This window comes from Gobius niger (genome assembly GCF_951799975.1).
Source record: "Gobius niger genome assembly, chromosome: 3".
Taxonomy (NCBI): domain Eukaryota; kingdom Metazoa; phylum Chordata; class Actinopteri; order Gobiiformes; family Gobiidae; genus Gobius; species Gobius niger.
In genome coordinates this window covers 1,010,984-1,031,779 of record NC_136854.1, presented here as the reverse complement: position 1 = coordinate 1,031,779, position 20,796 = coordinate 1,010,984, and the positions used below count along the sequence as shown (strand labels likewise).

At 48.6% G+C, this 20,796-nt stretch overlaps 1 protein-coding gene across 3 annotated transcripts in view; it reads right to left on the bottom strand.

The window, feature by feature from the left end:
* Window positions 1-20,796, bottom strand: part of LOC306961345 (nidogen-1-like) — a 42,703-nt gene that overhangs the window by 5,071 nt on the left and 16,836 nt on the right. For all 3 annotated transcript variants that reach the window (XM_079554044.1, XM_079554043.1, XM_079554042.1), the window contains exons 9-18: window positions 18,657-18,890; window positions 17,447-17,584; window positions 17,200-17,322; window positions 13,695-13,838; window positions 13,094-13,216; window positions 6,665-6,895; window positions 6,414-6,571; window positions 4,964-5,096; window positions 3,048-3,219; window positions 1,277-1,434 (exon numbers count right to left, since the gene is read on the bottom strand). In XM_079554044.1, coding sequence (XP_079410170.1) covers window positions 1,277-1,434; window positions 3,048-3,219; window positions 4,964-5,096; window positions 6,414-6,571; window positions 6,665-6,895; window positions 13,094-13,216; window positions 13,695-13,838; window positions 17,200-17,322; window positions 17,447-17,584; window positions 18,657-18,890 — 1,614 coding nt within the window. The remainder of the gene's footprint in view (window positions 1-1,276; window positions 1,435-3,047; window positions 3,220-4,963; window positions 5,097-6,413; window positions 6,572-6,664; window positions 6,896-13,093; window positions 13,217-13,694; window positions 13,839-17,199; window positions 17,323-17,446; window positions 17,585-18,656; window positions 18,891-20,796) is intronic.

Sequence of the window (20,796 nt, the reverse complement as noted above, 5' to 3'; positions counted from 1 at the left end):
CTGAGCCGGACTCACAGACTCCTTTAGCTCTGAGCCGGACTCACAGAGACTCCTTTAGCTCTGAGCCGGACTCACAGACTCCTTTAGCTCTGAGCCGGACTCACAGAGACTCCTTTAGCTCTGAGCCGGACTCACAGAGACTCCTTTAGCTCTGAGCCGGACTCACACAGACTCCTTTAGCTCTGAGCCGGACTCACAGAGACTCCTTTAACTCTGAGCCGGACTCACAGACGCCTTTAGCTCTGAGCCGGACTCACAGACTCCTTTAGCTCTGAGCCGGACTCACAGAGACGCCTTTAGCTCTGAGCCGGACTCACAGAGACTCCTTTAGCTCTGAGCCGGACTCACAGAGACGCCTTTAACTCTGAGCCGGACTCACAGAGACTCCTTTAACTCTGAGCCGGACTCACAGAGACTCCTTTAACTCTGAGCCGGACTCACAGAGACTCCTTTAACTCTGAGCCGGACTCACAGAGACTCCTTTAGCTCTGAGCCGGACTCACAGACTCCTTTAGCTCTGAGCCGGACTCACAGAGACGCCTTTAACTCTGAGCCGGACTCACAGAGACTCCTTTAACTCTGAGCCGGACTCACAGAGACTCCTTTAACTCTGAGCCGGACTCACAGAGACTCCTTTAGCTCTGAGCCGGACTCACACAGACTCCTTTAGCTCTGAGCCGGACTCACAGAGACTCCTTTAGCTCTGAGCCGGACTCACAGAGACTCCTTTAGCTCTGAGCCGGACTCACAGAGACTCCTTTAGCTCTGAGCCGGACTCACAGAGACTCCTTTAGCTCTGAGCCGGACTCACAGAGACTCCTTTAACTCTGAGCCGGACTCACAGAGACGCCTTTAACTCTGAGCCGGACTCACAGAGACTCCTTTAGCTCTGAGCCGGACTCACAGAGACTCCTTTAGCTCTGAGCCGGACTCACAGAGACTCCTTTAGCTCTGAGCCGGACTCACAGAGACTCCTTTAACTCTGAGCCGGACTCACAGAGACTCTGCTCTGTGCGGAGCTTTGATTTAAATACTCACTCCAGCCACCGGGGGGCAGCTTAGACAAAAATAAAAGGAAAGACTTCCACAGGTGTCCAGCAGAGGGCGCTGACATAATGAGGGATCAGGGTTTAAACAACACATTGTAGTCAAGTGGGAAATGGACAGTAAACTGGACGAAATGTGTTCAGTCAATGCAGGCTTAAGAGGTTGAGGAAAACATCAGAAACTATCTTTTCTCTGGTAAATGACGTTGATAGAAGAGAGAGGTTCTGACCGGCGTCGGCCCAGCAGAGCAGCCGGCTCTGGTGGTCGTAGCTCAGGCCGTTGGGCAGAGCCAGGTCGTCCTGAACCAGCACCGTCCGCTCAGACCCGTCCATGTTCGACATCTCGATCTTAGGCCCGTCTCTGTTCCAGTCCGTCCAGAAGATCCTCCTGAAACAACAAGAGGTCACAGTCTAACCAGAAGATCCTCCTGAAACAACAAGAGGTCACAGTCCGTCCAGAAGATCCTCCTGAAACAACAAGAGGTCACAGTCTGTCCAGAAGACCCTCCTGAAACAACAAGAGGTCACAGTCTAACCAGAAGATCCTCCTGAAACAACAAGAGGTCACAGTCTGTCCAGAAGACCCTCCTGAAACAACAAGAGGTCACAGTCTAACCAGAAGATCCTCCTGAAACAACAAGAGGTCACAGTCTAACCAGAAGATCCTCCTGAAACAACAAGAGGTCACAGTCCGACCAGAAGATCCTCCTGAAACAACAAGAGGTCACAGTCAAACCAGAAAATCCTCCTGAAACAACAAGAGGTCACAGTCCAAGCAGAAGACCCTCCTGAAACAACAAGAGGTCACAGTCTAACCAGAAGACCCTCCTGAAACAACAAGAGGTCACAGTCCGTCCAGAAGACCCTCCTGAAACAACAAGAGGTCACAGTCAAACCAGAAGACCCTCCTGAAACAACAAGAGGTCACAGTCAAACCAGAAGACCCTCCTGAAACAACAAGAGGTCACAGTCCGACCAGAAGATCCTCCTGAAACAACAAGAGGTCACAGTCTAACCAGAAGACCCTCCTGAAACAACAAGAGGTCACAGTCCGTCCAGAAGACCCTCCTGAAACAACAAGAGGTCACAGTCTAACCAGAAGATCCTCCTGAAACAACAAGAGGTCACAGTCTAACCAGAAGATCCTCCTGAAACAACAAGAGGTCACAGTCCGACCAGAAGATCCTCCTGAAACAACAAGAGGTCACAGTCCGTCCAGAAGATCCTCCTGAAACAACAAGAGGTCACAGTCTGTCCAGAAGATCCTCCTGAAAAAACAAGAGGTCACAGTCCGACCAGAAGATCCTCCTGAAACAACAAGAGGTCACAGTCCGACCAGAAGATCCTCCTGAAACAACAAGAGGTCACAGTCTGTCCAGAAGATCCTCCTAAAAAAACAAGAGGTCACAGTCCAACCAGAAGATCCTCCTGAAACAACAAGAGGTCACAGTCCGTCCAGAAGATCCTCCTGAAACAACAAGAGGTCACAGTCTAACCAGAAGATCCTCCTGAAAAAACAAGAGGTCACAGTCCGACCAGAAGATCCTCCTGAAACAACAAGAGGTCACAGTCCGTCCAGAAGATCCCTACCCATAAGTGGGCGTGTCTCTTGTATGTGGGCGTGTCTCTTGTATGTGGGCGTGTCTCCTGTATGAGGGCGTGTCTCTTGTATGTGGGCGTGTCTCCTGTATGAGGGCGTGTCTCTTGTATGTGGGCGTGTCTCCTGTATGTGGGCGTGTCTCCTGTATGAGGACGTGTCTCTTGTATGTGGGCGTGTCTCCTGTATGAGGGCGTGTCTCTTGTATGTGGGCGTGTCTCCTGTATGTGGGCGTGTCTCCTGTAAGTGGGCGTGTCTTACCCGTAGGCGGGGTCAGTGACGATGGCCCGCGGGTTCACCAGCTCCGTGTTGAACAGGACACGCCTCTCAGATCCGTATGGGGGCGTGTCTCTTGTATGTGGGCGTGTCTCCTGTATGTGGGTGTGTAAGTGGGCGTGTCTTACCCATAGGCGGGGTCAGTGACGATGGCCCGCGGGTTCACCAGCTCCGTGTTGAACAGGACACGCCTCTCAGACCCGTCCAGTCTGGAAACTTCCACCACGTCCAGAACCGAGTCCGTCCAGAACATGAGCCGAGACACGGGGTCCAGAGCCAGACCTTCAGGACTCTGCAGGTCTGAGGGAGGGAGGGGGAGAGTTCAGCAGGTCTGAGGGAGGGAGGGGGAGAGTTCAGCAGAGACACGGGGTCCAGAGCCAGACCTTCAGGACTCTGCAGGTCTGAGGGAGGGAGGGGGAGAGTTCAGCAGGTCTGAGAGAGGGAGGGGGAGAGTTCAGCAGGTCTGAGAGAGGGAGGGGGAGAGTTCAGTAGGTCTGAGAGAGGGAGGGGGAGAGTTCAGCAGGTCTGAGGGAGGGAGGGGGAGAGTTCAGCAGGTCTGAGAGAAGGAGGGGGAGAGTTCAGCAGGTCTGAGAGAGGGAGGGGGAGAGTTCAGCAGGTCTGAGAGAGGGAGGGGGAGAGTTCAGCAGGTCTGAGAGAGGGAGGGGGAGAGTTCAGCAGGTCTGAGGATGAAAAGCTCCGCCCCCTCTCCCTCAGTTATATGTGTTATATGTGTTCTTGTAGAGTTACCTGAGCTGACGATAAGCTCCGCCCCCTCCCTCAGTTATATGTGTTATATGTGTTCTTGTAGAGTTACCTGAGCTGACGATAAGCTCCGCCCCCTCTCCCTCAGTTATATGTGTTATATGTGTTCTTGTAGAGTTACCTGAGCTGACGATAAGCTCCGCCCCCTCTCCCTCAGTTATATGTGTTATATGTGTTCTTATACAGCTACCTGAGCTGACGATAAGCTCCGCCCCCTCCCTCAGTTATATGTGTTATATGTGTTCTTGTAGAGTTACCTGAGCTGACGATAAGCTCCGCCCCCTCCCTCAGTTATATGTGTTATATGTGTTCTTGTACAGTTACCTGAGCTGACGATAAGCTCCGCCCCCTCCCTCAGTTATATGTGTTATATGTGTTCTTGTACAGTTACCTGAGCTGACGAGAAGCTCCGCCCCCTCCCTCAGTTATATGTGTTATATGTGTTCTTGTACAGTTACCTGAGCTGACGATAAAAGTGGCAAAAATGTCAAAAAGAAATTGACAAAAAATGACAAAAAAATGACAAAAAATGACAAAAAATGACAAAAAATGACACAAAAAAATGACACAAAAAAATGACAAAAAATGGCAAAAAAATGACAAAAAATGGCAAAAAACGACAAAAAAATGACAAAAAATGGCTAAAAAATGACTAAAAAATGGCAAAAAAATGACAAAAAATGACCAAAAAATGGCAGTTACCTGAGCTGACGATAGGCTCCACCCCCTCTCCCTCTTTTATATGTGTTATATGTGTTCTTGTACAGTTACCTGAGCTGATGAGAAGCTCCGCCCCCTCCCTCAGTTATATGTGTTATATGTGTTCTTGTGCAGTTACCTGAGCTGACGATAGGCTCCGCCCCCTCCCTCAGTTATATGTGTTATATGTGTTCTTGTACAGTTACCTGAGCTGACGAGAAGCTCCGCCCCCTCTCCCTCAGTTATATGTGTTATATGTGTTCTTGTACAGTTACCTGAGCTGACGAGAAGCTCCGCCCCCTCCCTCAGTTATGTGTGTTCTTGTAGAGTTACCTGAGCTGACGAGAAGCTCCGCCCCCTCCCTCAGTTATGTGTGTTCTTGTACAGTTACCTGAGCTGACGATAAGCTCCGCCCCCTCCCTCAGTTATATGTGTTATATGTGTTCTTGTACAGTTACCTGAGCTGACGAGAAGCTCCGCCCCCTCCCTCAGTTATATGTGTTATATGTGTTCTTGTACAGTTACCTGAGCTGACGAGAAGCTCCGCCCCCTCCCTCAGTTATGTGTGTTCTTGTAGAGTTACCTGAGCTGACGAGAAGCTCCGCCCCTCGCTCCCTCAGTGTCAGTGAGGCGCGGCTGATGCTCGGGCCTGTGATCTCGGTCCAGTAAACCGTCTGCTCCACACAGTCGTAGGCCACAGCGATGACCACTCGGTCCTGGACACAACAATAATCACATTTCTTCATTCCACAGAGCGCGGCGCGTGGGCGTGACCCCTGACCTCGGCCCCGCCCACTCGGCCCTCGGGCTGAATCAGAGTCTGTATGTAAACAGAGCTCCAGTGTGGCTCCAGTGTGGCTCCTCTGCTCCACAGGAAACGGCTGAAGGCTGAGCTTTAGCCTCCATTATTAAAGATGGTCCTGATTCAGAGATGATGTTGTTCATGATGATCCAGCCTTAATGACAGGAAACCACTCAGACGTTCAGCTTTCACTCTGAAATGCTTCACTTAAACTCGCAAACACTCACTGTTTCTAAAAAATGCACTGATTAACACAGAACAATAATGAACTGTACTAAAGATTATGTTAAAATTAAACAATGTGGATTTTCTAAGCGGATAAAAGGGGGGACTATATTGTAAGGCGTAATAATACCAGGAGTAATTTGGCATCCGCACAGTAAAGTGAAGATTACTGCGCAGTAAAGTGAAGATTACTGCGCGGATTTCGAACTACTCCTGGTATTATTACGCCTTACAATATATTTCCCCCTTTTATCCGCTTAGAAAATCCACATTGTTTAATTGTGTGTAATTATACTTTGTAGTGGAACACTTCACGTAACCATATTAAAATAGGGAAAACGTGGAAGAGCTCGGTAGCTTCTATCTTGACCTGTTTTGGAGCTATAGAGGAGAGAGGGAGAGGCTAAATGCTAACGCCGTCTGCGCTGGATCCACGTGGATGAGGGGGCGTGGTCTGTACTCACCGGGACGTGGATGAGGGGGCGTGGTCTGTACTCACCGGGACGTGGATGAAGGGGCGTGGTCTGTACTCACCGGGACGTGGATGAAGGGGCGTGGTCTGTACTCACCGGGACGTGGATGAGGGGGCGTGGTCTGTACTCACCGGGACGTGGATGAGGGGCGTGGTCTGTACTCACCGGGACGTGGATGAGGGGGCGTGGTCTGTACTCACCGGGACGTGGATGAGGGGGCGTGGTCTGTACTCACCGGGACGTGGATGAAGGGGCGTGGTCTGTACTCACCGGGACGTGGATGAGGGGGCGTGGTCTGTACTCACCAGGACGTGGATGAGGGGGCGTGGTCTGTACTCACCGGGACGTGGATGAGGGGCGTGGTCTGTACTCACCGGGACGTGGATGAAGGGGCGTGGTCTGTACTCACCGGGACGTGGATGAGGGGCGTGGTCTGTACTCACCGGGACGTGGATGAGGGGCGTGGTCTGTACTCACCGGGGCGTGGTCTGTACTCACCGGGACGTGGATGAAGGGGCGTGGTCTGTACTCACCGGGACGTGGATGAGGGGCGTGGTCTCCCCCGTGGTCAGTGAGATCTGGTCGATGCGGCCGCTCTGGGCGAACAGCAGGAGGCTCCCCGGAGCCACCGTGCCCACACCTGGAGGAGGGGTGGGGCCAAAGGGGGGCGGGGTCACGGCCTGGTTTATACCTGAGGGGGCGGGGCAGGGGGCGGGGTTAAGACAAACCACACCTTTAAACCCGCTCTGAACATGATTTAGATGATGTTTTTGGCGGTACTCACAGAGGGGGGGGCTGTCGGCGCCGCTGACCCGCGTCCCCTGCACTTCGGCGCCCCCTCTGTCCACACACCAGCACTGCTCTTGCCCGCACTGCGTGGACTCGAACTGACCGTCGGCGTCGCAGCGAGGGACGAAGACCTCAGAGCGAGGCCTGAAGAGCGACCAGAACCCCCCGGCCTGAGCCTGAGAGCGCGCCTCCGCCTCAGCACGCTGCGCCTCACACTGGGACCGCTCTGAGGACCACAGTTAAAGTCACACTGAGCCTCACACCGGGACCGCTCTGAGGACGACAGGTAAAGTCACTCTGAGCCTCACACCGGGACCGCTCTGAGGACCACAGTTAAAGTCACTGAGCCTCACACCGGGACTGCTCTGAGGACCACAGTTAAAGTCACTGAGCCTCACACTGGGACCGCTCTGAGGACCACAGATAAAGTCACTCTGAGCCTCACACCGGGACCGCTCTGAGGACCACAGGTAAAGTCACTGAGCCTCACACTGGGACCGCTCTGAGGACCACAGATAAAGTCACTCTGAGCCTCACACCGGGACCGCTCTGAGGACCACAGATAAAGTCACTGAGCCTCACACTGGGACCGCTCTGAGGACCACAGGTAAAGTCACTGAGCCTCACACCGGGACCGCTCTGAGGACCACAGATAAAGTCACTCTGAGCCTCACACTGGGACCGCTCTGAGGACCACAGGTAAAGTCACACTGAGCCTCACACCGGGACCGCTCTGAGGACCACAGGTAAAGTCACTCTGAGCCTCACACCGGGACCGCTCTGAGGACCACAGATAAAGTCACAGTTAGCGAGTCGGCTAATCCGGGAACCTTTCCAGTATCCGTTAGCTTTAGCAGTTTCAATGTGTTTTTCCTATAGCTGTTGGCATTAGCGGTTTCAATGTGTTTTTACTATAGCCGTTAGCTTTAGCGGTTTCAATGTGTTTTTACTATAGCCGTTAGCTTTAGTGGTTTTAATGTGTTTTTCCTATAGCCGTTAGCTTTAGCGATTTCAATGTGTTTTTCCTATAGCTGTTGGCATTAGCGGTTTCAATGTGTTTTTACTATAGCCGTTAGCTTTAGTGGTTTCAATGTGTTTTTACTATAGCCGTTAGCTTTAGTGGTTTTAATGTGTTTTTCCTATAGCCGTTAGCTTTAGCGATTTCAATGTGTTTTTCCTATAGCTGTTGGCATTAGCGGTTTCAATGTGTTTTTACTATAGCCGTTAGCTTTAGTGGTTTTAATGTGTTTTTCCTATAGCCGTTAGCTTTAGCGGTTTCAATGTGTTTTTCCTATAGCCGCTAGCTTTAGCGGTTTCAATGTGTTTTTCCTATAGCTGTTGGCATTAGCGGTTTCAATGTGTTTTTACTATAGCCGTTAGCTTTAGTGGTTTCAATGTGTTTTTACTATAGCCGTTAGCTTTAGTGGTTTTAATGTGTTTTTCCTATAGCCGTTAGCTTTAGCGATTTCAATGTGTTTTTCCTATAGCCGTTGGCATTAGCGGTTTCAATGTGTTTTTCCTATAGCCGTTAGCTTTAGCGGTTTCTATGTGTTTTTCCTATAGCCGTTGGCATTAGCGGTTTCAATGTGTTTTTCCTATAGCCGTTGGCATTAGCGGTTTCAATGTGTTTTTTCTATAGCTGTTGGCATTAGCGGTTTCAATGTGTTTTTCCTATAGCCGTTGGCATTAGCGGTTTCAATGTGTTTTTCCTATAGCCGTTAGCTTTAGTGGTTTCAATGTGTTTTTCCTATAGCCTTAGCTTTAGCGGTTTCAATGTGTTTTACCAATAGCTGTTGGCATTAGCGGTTTCAATGTGTTTTTCCTATAGCCGTTAGCTTTAGCGGTTTCAATGTGTTTTTCCTATAGCCGTTAGCTTTAGCTGTTTCAATGTGTTTTTCCTATAGCCGTTAGCTTTAGCGGTTTCAATGTGTTTTTCCTATAGCCGTTAGCTTTAGCGGTTTCAATGTGTTTTTCCTATAGCCGTTAGCTTTAGCTGTTCCAATGTGTTTTTCCTATAGCTGTTAGCTTTAGCGGTTTCAATGTGTTTTTCTATAGCCGTTAGCTTTAGCGGTTTCAATGTGTTTTTCCTATAGCCGCTAGCTTTAGCGGTTTCAATGTGTTTTTCCTATAGCTGTTGGCATTAGCGGTTTCAATGTGTTTTTACTATAGCCGTTAGCTTTAGTGGTTTCAATGTGTTTTTACTATAGCCGTTAGCTTTAGTGGTTTTAATGTGTTTTTCCTATAGCCGTTGGCATTAGCGGTTTCAATGTGTTTTACCTATAGCTGTTGGCATTAGCGGTTTCAATGTGTTTTTCCTATAGCCGTTAGCTTTAGCGGTTTCAATGTGTTTTTCCTATAGCCGTTAGCTTTAGCTGTTTCAATGTGTTTTTCCTATAGCCGTTAGCTTTAGCGGTTTCAATGTGTTTTTCCTATAGCCGTTGGCATTAGCGGTTTCAATGTGTTTTTACTATAGCCGTTAGCTTTAGTGGTTTCAATGTGTTTTTACTATAGCCGTTAGCTTTAGTGGTTTTAATGTGTTTTTCCTATAGCCGTTAGCTTTAGCGGTTTCAATGTGTTTTTTCTATAGCTGTTGGCATTAGCGGTTTCAATGTGTTTTTTCTATAGCTGTTGGCATTGGCGGTTTCAATGTGTTTTTCCTATAGCCCTTGGCATTAGCGGTTTCAATGTGTTTTTCCTATAGCCGTTAGCTTTAGCGGTTTCAATGTGTTTTTCTTATAGCCTTAGCTTTAGCGGTTTCAATGTGTTTTACCTATAGCTGTTGGCATTAGCGGTTTCAATGTGTTTTTCCTATAGCCGTTAGCTTTAGCGGTTTCAATGTGTTTTACCTATAGCTGTTGGCATTAGCGGTTTCAATGTGTTTTTCCTATAGCCGTTAGCTTTAGCGGTTTCAATGTGTTTTTCTTATAGCCTTAGCTTTAGCGGTTTCAATGTGTTTTTCCTATAGCTGTTGGCATTAGCGGTTTACAATGTGTTTTACCTATAGCCGGTAACTTTAGCGGTTTCAATGTGTTTTTCTTATAGCCGTTAGCTTTAGCGGTTTCTATGCGTTTTTCCTATAGCCGTTGGCATTAGCGGTTTCAATTTATTTTTCCTATAGCCGTTAGCATTAGCGGTTTCAATGTGTTTTTCCTATAGCCGTTAGCATTAGCGGTTTCAATGTGTTTTTCCTATAGTCGTTAGCATTAGCGGTTTCAATGTGTTTTTCCTATAGCCGTTGGCTTTAGCGGTTTCAATGTGTTTTTCCTATAGACGTTAGCATTAGCGGTTTCAATGTGTTTTTCCTATAGCCGTTGGCTTTAGCGGTTTCAATGTGTTTTCCCTATAGCTGTTGGCATTAGCGGTTTACAATGTGTTTTTCCTATAGCCTTTAGCTTTAGCGGTTTCAATGTGTTTTTCCTATAGGCTTTAGCGGTTTCAATGTGTTCTTCCTATAGCCTTTAGCTTTAGCGGTTTCAATGTGTTTTTCCTATAGACGTTAGCATTAGACTCTCATCATTTAGGACTTGGGTTTTGCTTTCACCACCAGGGGGCGCCACTGCTCCGTCCCCACAGTCAGATTGACAGCTTTAACCTTTGGTCTGGGCCGGTCCCGCCCCCTGTGTTGGGGCTGTTGTTGTTTCTGCACTCGAAGCAGCTGAAACTCTTTTCTCTGAACTCGACAAAACAAAACATGTAATGATACGTTCAAGCTCGTAAAACTGCACAGTCACAAAACATCAGCGACTCCGGGCGGCTCTTATGGAAAACAAGGAACTGTGTGTTCTAAGACAACAACGTGAGGAGAAAATAAGTGTTTTCTAACCCGACCTGCCCTGCCCCCCTCTGAGGAGCCTGATCAGAGGATCAGGGGATTCAAATGATACTTCAAGGGACATTCAGAACAGATAAAAACTTATGTGAATCGTGAGTGTATCTGAGTCGTTGGACAGAACTCGTTTTCACGGCTCAAAAGTTTACCGTTGCTTTGACATTCCTCTTGTTCCTCTGGTTCCTCTTCAAAGTCAATATTCGGGATAATCGGAGTAGAGTCGCTGCTCCTTCACGTCGAAAGGAGCTGAGGGGGCTAGGGCATCTATTCCGGATAGCACCTCCTGGTCGCCTCCCGACCAGGGGGGAGTCCGCGAGAGGAAATATTAAAATATGGCTTTGTGGCGCCCCCTCAAACAGGCAGTTTACATTGACTCAATGGAGGACCGGTCACTAAAAAAATCATCGTACAAAAGTGACATTGGCCAAGGACATAGACCACGTATATAAAAAATGATATTATGACCCCGCCCTAAATGCGACAGGAAGTCGGCCATCTTGGCCTGAACCTCAAACCCCCTCCCTGAGTTTTTATTGGAAAGCCTCCAATTTTGGCCAACATGTCTCAAACCCATGTGGCTTTCAAAATCATCAATTACTTTTTTTGACATATTATTGGGCGTGTTCATGACAAGGCCGCAACTGAGAGGCCATTTTCAGCAAATTTCTAAGCTTCATATCTTTCACACACTTTGTCTGATTGGAACAGACCCAATCAGGTGCCAGCTGGACCTAATGGTGTGCACACGCAGCCGCTATCGCCAAAAATGCCTTTAAATAGGCTTGTAAGTGTCTTGTTAGTGTAAGTGGCTTGTAAGTGGCCCGCCCATCCTCCGTGAAAATAGCCAGAGTTCTTTGCCTGGCAGCATGTTGGACTCTGTCAGAGTTTCTCCTGAAATTCTCCCAAATTTCCCCCTTTATTCACAAAAGCCACAGTTTTAGACTCGTACGGACTTATACTAACCCTCTGTAAGGGATAAAAGTTTTACTTTGGACGTTTTTGGCGGCAAATTCAGCTTTTTCTGGACTGTATGATCACAGGAAGTTCAGTCCGGCTGTTTCCTGTCCGCCTCTCTGTGTGTTCCTCCTGCTATATGGGTCTCACCACATTATTGCTTCACATATCGAGGGAGCACCCTCTCAACAATCTTTGGACGGCCAGGGGAATTCACTCTAATTACAAAATGATTCAATATATTATTGCCCAAACTGTATTCACGTTATACAGGATAATACACAACTGTGGTATTGCAAAATCGGCCATGTTCCTCACTCAGCCTGTGTAGCTCCATTGGTAGAGTGCAGGGTTCCCATCACCGCCTATGGTTCCACCATCATTAAAAACGGGAAAATAACCCCTCTCCTCCAGTGGGGTGCTGGACCTAATTTCGGCCCATGTATTTATAGAATCCTCGCCCTCATCAGGCCCATGTTTGTATGGACTTATAGCTCAGTGATAGTGTGGTCGTCTGAGGTGAAGGAGGTAGCTCGTCCACACATGGGCCGCTGCACATGTCCAAGTTTAAAACACATGAGCGCGGGGCATTTCATAAGATATTATTTCAGATTGGCATTTGCTGTCCCTGTGTAGCGTCATAGCTGGAGTGTTGGTTTCCCAACTGTGAGACTGCTGGATCAATTCTGATCCGGCAGAATTGTTTTTTTTTTTTTTAACTCGTCACCAAATGGATATAACATGAATCAACGCCTATGTTCCCGCCCTCTTGAAAAACGTGGAAAGAACGCTTCCAGAATATAAAAACTAAAGACAAAGACATTGTGAGATAGTAGGGAAACAACTGAGGCAACACTGGGGACAATGTGGAAAACAATTGAAAAAAATTTATGTTGGGACACATGACCTGAACTGACCCCTCTTCTCCGGTGGTGAACTGGAAACAAATTTCTAACCGGTAATTTAAAGAAGAGTAGCCCACATCAGGCCCACATTAACATGGAGCTACAGCTCAGTGATAGTGCGCTGGTCTTTGGTGTAGGAGGTGCCAGTTCAAATATGGCTTTGACACTTTTAGAATGCTTTCTCTTTTCTCGCCGGTACAAGAGTGAGTCCAGGCTGGGTGTGAGGCAGAGGCGAGAGCAGGTTTGGGCGAGAGAGAGCGGGGGCAGTCGCAAGGGGGAGTGCACGCGGGGCGAGGGACTTTAGCGCCGCGAGCAGCTTTAATTCCTCTTGTTCCTCTTGCTCCTCTGTTTTTGAAAGAGCTCCGGGTCTTTGTGGTGTTTAAAGTACAGTATTGCCTTTGTCCTGGCGTCGTGGGCGGACAGATCATAAATCAGAGGAACATGTTTCTCCACAGAGTTTGTAATGACAGAGTCTGGAGCTCGTAAACCTCAGGACGTCCCACAGAGTCTCCGAGACCGACACGTCCCAAACCTTCACAACACAAACAGCCCAACGCTGCAGTTCCACAGAGCCACCACTAGGTTAACTTCACTATTATTATTACAGGTCGACAGATGTGACCGATATTAAAAAATGTGTATAATCCTGTGTGTGAAGCTCCTCAGCAGACGGAGCTCGTTTTAAAGGAAAAAATCAAATATCGGCCTGATGTATCGGTCAACCTCGTACACTCACCGCGGGGGCGGCAGCTGAACCCGTCTCCGCTGAAGCCGGGGCTGCACTCACAGCTGAAGGAGCCCGGGGTGTTGGAACAGAGCGCCTCACGGTGACAGGGCGTGGAATCACACTCGTCCACGTCTGAAACCACAGAGACGTCAGAGCCACAGGCGAGGGCGGGGCCAGTGCTTGAGTGGGCGTGGTGAGTCCTGGAGTGGGTGCGGTCAGTCCTGGAGTGGGCGGGGTCAGTCCTGGAGAGGGCGTGGTCAGTCTTGGAGTGGGCGTGTTCAGCCCTGGAGTGGGCGTGGTGAGTCCTGGAGTGGGCGTGGTGAGTCCTGGAGTGGGTGCGGTCAGTCCTGGAGTGGGCGTGGTCAGTCCTGGAGTGGGGGGGTCAGTCCTGGAGTGGGCGTGGTCAGTCCTGGAGTGGGCGTGGTCAGTCCTGGAGTGGGCGTGGTCAGTCCTGGAGTGGGCGTGGTCAGTCCTGGAGTGGGGGGGTCAGTCCTGGAGTGGGCGTGGTCAGTCCTGGAGTGGGCGTGGTCAGTCCTGGAGTGGCGGGGTCAGTCCTGGAGTGGGCGGGGTCAGTCCTGGAGTGGGCGTGTCCCCATGTCTGAGCACTCACCTGTGCAGCGGCGCCCATCGCCCCTGTAACCGTGGCGACAGGAGCAAGAGTAGGAGGAGCCTCCGGAGTACGTGCACTGAGCGCGCTCAGTGACGTCACAGTCATGGCTGCCCTGAGCGCAGTGATCCACCGCCACAGCGTCCTCTGAAACCACACACTTTAATAACGACACTTTACAAACCTGTGCTGACTTTTATGTTGTGTGGTTAGCATATGTTGCGTGGTTAGCGTATGTTGCGTGGTTAGCATGTGTTGTGTGGTTAGCGTGTGTTGCGTGGTAGCATATGTTGTGTGGTTAGCGTATGTTGTGTGGTTAGCGTATGTTGTGTGGTTAGCGTATGTTGTGTGGTTAGCATGTGTTGTGTGGTTAGCGTATGTTGTGTGGTTAGCGTATGTTGCGTGGTTAGCATGTGTTGTGTGGTTAGCGTGTGTTGCGTGGTTAGCATGTGTTGTGTGGTTAGCATGTGTTGTGTGGTTAGCATGTGTTGCGTGGTTAGCGTATGTTGTGTGGTTAGCATGTGTTGTGTGGTTAGCGTATGTTGTGTGGTTAGCATGTGTTGTGTGGTTAGTGTGTGTTGTGTGGTTAGCATATGTTGTGTGGTTAGCGTATGTTGTGTGGTTAGCATGTGTTGTGTGGTTAGCGTGTGTTGTGTGGTTAGCATGTGTTGTGTGGTTAGTGTGTGTTGTGTGGTTAGCATATGTTGTGTGGTTAGCGTATGTTGTGTGGTTAGCATGTGTTGTGTGGTTAGCATGTGTTGTGTGGTTAGCATGTGTTGCGTGGTTAGCGTATGTTGTGTGGTTAGCATGTGTTGTGTGGTTAGCGTATGTTGTGTGGTTAGCATGTGTTGTGTGGTTAGTGTGTGTTGTGTGGTTAGCATATGTTGTGTGGTTAGCGTATGTTGTGTGGTTAGCATGTGTTGTGTGGTTAGCGTGTGTTGTGTGGTTAGCATGTGTTGTGTGGTTAGCATGTGTTGTGTGGTTAGCATGTGTTGCGTGGTTAGCGTATGTTGTGTGGTTAGCATGTGTTGTGTGGTTAGCGTATGTTGTGTGGTTAGCATGTGTTGTGTGGTTAGCGTATGTTGTGTGGTTAGCATGTGTTGTGTGGTTAGCATGTGTTGCGTGGTTAGCGTATGTTGTGTGGTTAGCATGTGTTGTGTGGTTAGCGTATGTTGTGTGGTTAGCGTATGTTGCGTGGTTAGCATGTGTTGTGTGGTTAGCATGTGTTGTGTGGTTAGTGTGTGTTGTGTGGTTAGCATGTGTTGTGTGGTTAGCATGTGTTGCGTGGTTAGCGTATGTTGTGTGGTTAGCATGTGTTGTGTGGTTAGCATGTGTTGTGTGGTTAGCATGTGTTGCGTGGTTAGCGTATGTTGTGTGGTTAGCATGTGTTGTGTGGTTAGCGTATGTTGTGTGGTTAGCATGTGTTGTGTGGTTAGCATGTGTTGCGTGGTTAGCGTATGTTGTGTGGTTAGCATGTGTTGTGTGGTTAGCGTATGTTGTGTGGTTAGCATGTGTTGTGTGGTTAGCGTATGTTGTGTGGTTAGCATGTGTTGTGTGGTTAGCATGTGTTGCGTGGTTAGCGTATGTTGTGTGGTTAGCATGTGTTGTGTGGTTAGCGTATGTTGTGTGGTTAGCGTATGTTGCGTGGTTAGCATGTGTTGTGTGGTTAGCATGTGTTGTGTGGTTAGTGTGTGTTGTGTGGTTAGCATGTGTTGTGTGGTTAGCATGTGTTGCGTGGTTAGCGTATGTTGTGTGGTTAGCATGTGTTGTGTGGTTAGCATGTGTTGTGTGGTTAGCATGTGTTGCGTGGTTAGCGTATGTTGTGTGGTTAGCATGTGTTGTGTGGTTAGCGTATGTTGTGTGGTTAGCATGTGTTGTGTGGTTAGCATGTGTTGCGTGGTTAGCGTATGTTGCGTGGTTAGCATGTGTTGTGTGGTTAGCGTATGTTGTGTGGTTAGCATGTGTTGTGTGGTTAGCATGTGTTGCGTGGTTAGCGTATGTTGTGTGGTTAGCATGTGTTGTGTGGTTAGCATGTGTTGTGTGGTTAGCATGTGTTGTGTGGTTAGCATGTGTTGCGTGGTTAGCGTATGTTGTGTGGTTAGCATGTGTTGTGTGGTTAGCATGTGTTGCGTGGTTAGCGTATGTTGTGTGGTTAGCATGTGTTGTGTGGTTAGCATGTGTTGTGTGGTTAGCATGTGTTGTGTGGTTAGCATGTGTTGCGTGGTTAGCGTATGTTGTGTGGTTAGCGTATGTTGCGTGGTTAGCATGTGTTGTGTGGTTAGCATGTGTTGTGTGGTTAGCATGTGTTGCGTGGTTAGCGTATGTTGTGTGGTTAGCGTATGTTGCGTGGTTAGCATGTGTTGTGTGGTTAGCATGTGTTGTGTGGTTAGCATGTGTTGTGTGGTTAGCATGTGTTGTGTGGTTAGCATGTGTTGCGTGGTTAGCGTATGTTGCGTGGTTAGCGTATGTTGTGTGGTTAGCGTATGTTGCGTGGTTAGCATGTGTTGTGTGGTTAGCATGTGTTGTGTGGTTAGCATGTGTTGTGTGGTTAGCGTATGTTGTGTGGTTAGTGTGTGTTGTGTGGTTAGCGTATGTTGTGTGGTTAGCATGTGTTGTGTGGTTAGCATGTGTTGTGTGGTTAGCATGTGTTGTGTGGTTAGCATGTGTTGCGTGGTTAGCGTATGTTGTGTGGTTAGCGTATGTTGCGTGGTTAGCATGTGTTGTGTGGTTAGCATGTGTTGTGTGGTTAGCATGTGTTGTGTGGTTAGCATGTGTTGTGTGGTTAGCATGTGTTGCGTGGTTAGCGTATGTTGTGTGGTTAGCGTATGTTGCGTGGTTAGCATGTGTTGTGTGGTTAGCATGTGTTGTGTGGTTAGCATGTGTTGTGTGGTTAGCATGTGTTGTGTGGTTAGCATGTGTTGTGTGGTTAGCATGTGTTGTGTGGTAAGCATGTGTTGTGTGGTTAGCATGTGTTGTGTGGTTAGCATGTGTTGTGTGGTTAGCATGTGTTGTGTGGTAAGCATGTGTTGTGTGGTTAGCATGTGTTGTGTGGTTAGCATGTGTTGTGTGGTTAGCATGTGTTGCGTGGTTAGCGTATGTTGTGTGGTTAGCTTATGTTGTGTGGTTAGCGTGTGTTGTGTGGTTAGTGTGTTTTGTGTGGTTAGCTATGTTGTGTGGTTAGCGTGTGTTGTGTGGTTAGCGTATGTTGCGTGGTTAGTGTGTGTTGCGTGGTTAGTGTGTGTTGCGTGGTTAGTGTGTGTTGCGTGGTTAGCGTATGTTGTGTGGTTAGTGTGTGTTGCGTGGTTAGTGTGTGTTGCGTGGTTAGCGTATGTTGTGTGGTTAGCATATGTTGTGTGGTTAGCGTATGTTGTGTGGTTAGCATATGTTTTGTGGTTAGCATGTGTTGTCTGGTTAGCGTATGTTGTGTGGTTAGCGCATGTTGCGTGGTTAGCGTATGTTGTGTGGTGAGCGTATGTTGCGTGCTTAGCGTGTGCTTAGCGTGTGTCACCTGTGCAGCGGCCGTCGGGGCGGAGCCTGAGTCCGGGGCGGCAGACGCAGCGATATGAGCCCACGGTATTAGAGCAGAGAGAGTCCGGTCCACAGACGCCCGGAGTAAGACACTCGTCCACATCTGAGACACAGAGCCAGAGTCGGGTCAGAGTCGGGTCAGAGTCGGGTCAGAGTCGGGTCAGAGTCGGGTCAGACTCGGGTCAGGGTCAGAGCGCCCCCTGGTGAGACAGGAAAGGTGAACCCACCGTAGCAGAGGTGTCCGTCTCCGCTGAAGCCGGAGGAGCAGACGCAGCTGAAGCTCTGGCCGTCCTGAGGTTTGCACATGGCGTTGATGTCGCAGCCGTGTTGCCCTGTGAAGCACGGGTTCTCCTCGGGAACCAAACCTGAGACGACCACAGGAGCATCAGCACAGGTTCATGTAGGAGCATCGGTGTAGAGTTCACGTCACAATGTTTTAATCTTAATCTGCTGGAATAAAAGCACTTCCTGAAACAAGTAGGTTTTCAAACATAAGGATGGCCGTGTCCTGGTTTCATCCAGGACCAGGGACCATGAGGAGGTTCTGATCCGGGGCCTCTGAGGGCAGGTCTTTTATCTGTTGATATTTGACCAGGAGATTCAGATCATGTTTGTCTCTGAAACCTTCAACTGTTTGGACCCGGAAGTGGCTTTGCTTCATGTGTGACGTCACAACCTTCTGAAGAGCCTGTATTTTGTTTCTCATTTCTCTGTAGTTCCTGAGGTAATTCACTTTTCACTATTCATGGTTCTGAACATCGCCTGTCTGAGTCATGTGACCTTACTCTTTATTCTTCCGCTCTTCAGGACTCTCTCTGTGCCCCGACCGCAGACCCACTGCTCTCTGACCACATCAGCCACAGGTCAGCAGGGGGCGCTGCGAGGTCACGGCCTGGATCAAACCCTGAGGAGGAAGTGTCCGGCAGGCGTCGGGGTCAGGGGTCAGGGGTCGATCTCTGATCCCGAGTCCAGCTGCAGAAACACGGCTCACGTTTCTGTTTGTGTTTCTGTGAACGTCAGGAAGTCGTGCATTCCAACAAACTCCTCCAGACTCCTCCTGACTCCCCCAGACTCCTCCTGACTCCCCCAGACTCCTCCTGACTCCCCCAGACTCCCCCAGACTCATCCAAACTCCCCCAGACTCCTCCAGACTCCTCCAGACTCCCCCAGACACCTCCTGACTCCTCCAGACTCCCCCAGACTCCTCCTGACTCCTCCAGACTCCCCCAGACTCCTCCTGACTCCTCCAGACTCCCCCAGACTCCCCCAGACTCCCCCAGACTCCTACAGACTGAGGAAGAACATTTCTCCTCCTTAGAGCTTAGAGCTCGGTCTGCAGGTTCACAGTGAGACACAGAGGTCCTGATGTGTGGATACCTGACATGTCTCAGTGAGTAGCCGTGGGAAGCCCGTGTCGGGGGGACCTGAGGTACTCACTGTGCACGGGGCCGATGCGGTTGCTCATGGCGTAGCGGATCAGCTGGTTCTCCTGGTCATACATGACGAAGATCTGGTCCACGCTGAGCTGCTGCGTGTGCGGGGCGCTCCTGGACTCGGACTCGTGACCGCAGCTCCGGTACGTGATGGTCTGTCTCCACTGGTAACTCAGACTCTGAGTCTCGCCCGACGGAGACACCACGGAGTACCTTCTGCTGGAGGACGAGGTGATCACTGCGAGACACAGGGGTACTCTAGTGTTAGTACTCACTGTGGTAGTACTAGTACTCACTGTGGTAGTATTAGTACTTACTGTGGTAGTGTTAGTACTTACTGTGGTAGTGTTAGTACTTACTGTGGTAGTGTTAGTACTCACTGTGGTAGTATCAGTACTCACTGTGGTAATATTAGTACTCACTGTGGTAGTGTTAGTACTCACTGTGGTAGTATCAGTACTCACTGTGGTAGTATTAGTACTCACTGTGGTAGTATCAGTACTCACTGTGGTAGTGTTAGCACTCACTGTGGTAGTATCAGTACTTACTGTGGTAGAATCAGTACTCACTGTGGTAGTATTAGTACTCACTGTGGTAGTGTTAGTACTTACTGTGGTAGTATTAGTACTTACTGTGGTAGTATTAGTACTCACTGTGGGAGTATAAGTACTCACTGTGGGAGTATCAGTACTCACTGTGGTAGTATCAGTACTCACTGTGGTAGTATTAGTACTCACTGTGGTAGTGTTAGTACTCACTGTGGTAGTATCAGTACTCACTGTGGTAGAATCAGTACTCACTGTGGTAGTATTAGTACTCACTGTGGTAGTATCAGTACTCACTGTGGTAGTGTTAGCACTCACTGTGGTAGTATCAGTACTTACTGTGGTAGAATCAGTACTCACTGTGGTAGTATTAGTACTCACTGTGGTAGTGTTAGTACTTACTGTGGTAGTATTAGTACTTACTGTGGTAGTGTTAGTACTCACTGTGGGAGTATAAGTACTCACTGTGGTAGTATCAGTACTCACTGTGGTAGTATCAGTACTCACTGTGGTAGTATTAGTACTCACTGTGGTAGTTTCAGTACTCACTGTGGTAGTATCAGTACTCACTGTGGTAGTATCAGTACTCACTGTGGTAGTATTAGTACTCACTGTGGGAGTATAAGTACTCACTGTGGTAGTATCAGTACTCACTGTGGTAGTATCAGTACTCACTGTGGTAGTGTTAGTACTCACTGTGGTAGTGTTAGTACTCACTGTGGTAGTACTAGTACTCACTGTGGTAGCATCAGTACTCACTGTGGTAGTATCAGTACTCACTGTGGTAGTATTAGTACTCACTGTGGTAGTGTTAGTACTCACTGTGGTAGTATCAGTACTCACTGTGGTAGAATCAGTACTCACTGTGGTAGTATTAGTACTCACTGTGGTAGTATCAGTACTCACTGTGGTAGTGTTAGCACTCACTGTGGTAGTATCAGTACTTACTGTGGTAGAATCAGTACTCACTGTGGTAGTATTAGTACTCACTGTGGTAGTGTTAGTACTTACTGTGGTAGTATTAGTACTTACTGTGGTAGTGTTAGTACTCACTGTGGGAGTATAAGTACTCACTGTGGTAGTATCAGTACACACTGTGGTAGTATCAGTACTCACTGTGGTAGTATTAGTACTCACTGTGGTAGTTTCAGTACTCACTGTGGTAGTATCAGTACTCACTGTGGTAGTATCAGTACTCACTGTGGTAGTATTAGTACTCACTGTGGGAGTATAAGTACTCACTGTGGTAGTATCAGTACTCACTGTGGTAGTATCAGTACTCACTGTGGTAGTATTAGTACTCACTGTGGTAGTTTCAGTACTCACTGTGGTAGTATCAGTACTCACTGTGGTAGTATCAGTACTCACTGTGGTAGTATCAGTACTCACTGTGGTAGTATTAGTACTCACTGTGGTAGTATTAGTACTTACTGTGGTAGTGTTAGTACTCACTGTGGTAGGATTAGTACTTACTGTGGTAGTGTTAGTACTTACTGTGGTAGTGTTAGTACTCACTGTGGTAGTATCAGTACTCACTGTGGTAGTATTAGTACTTACTGTGGTAGTATTAGTACTTACTGTGGGAGTATTAGTACTCAC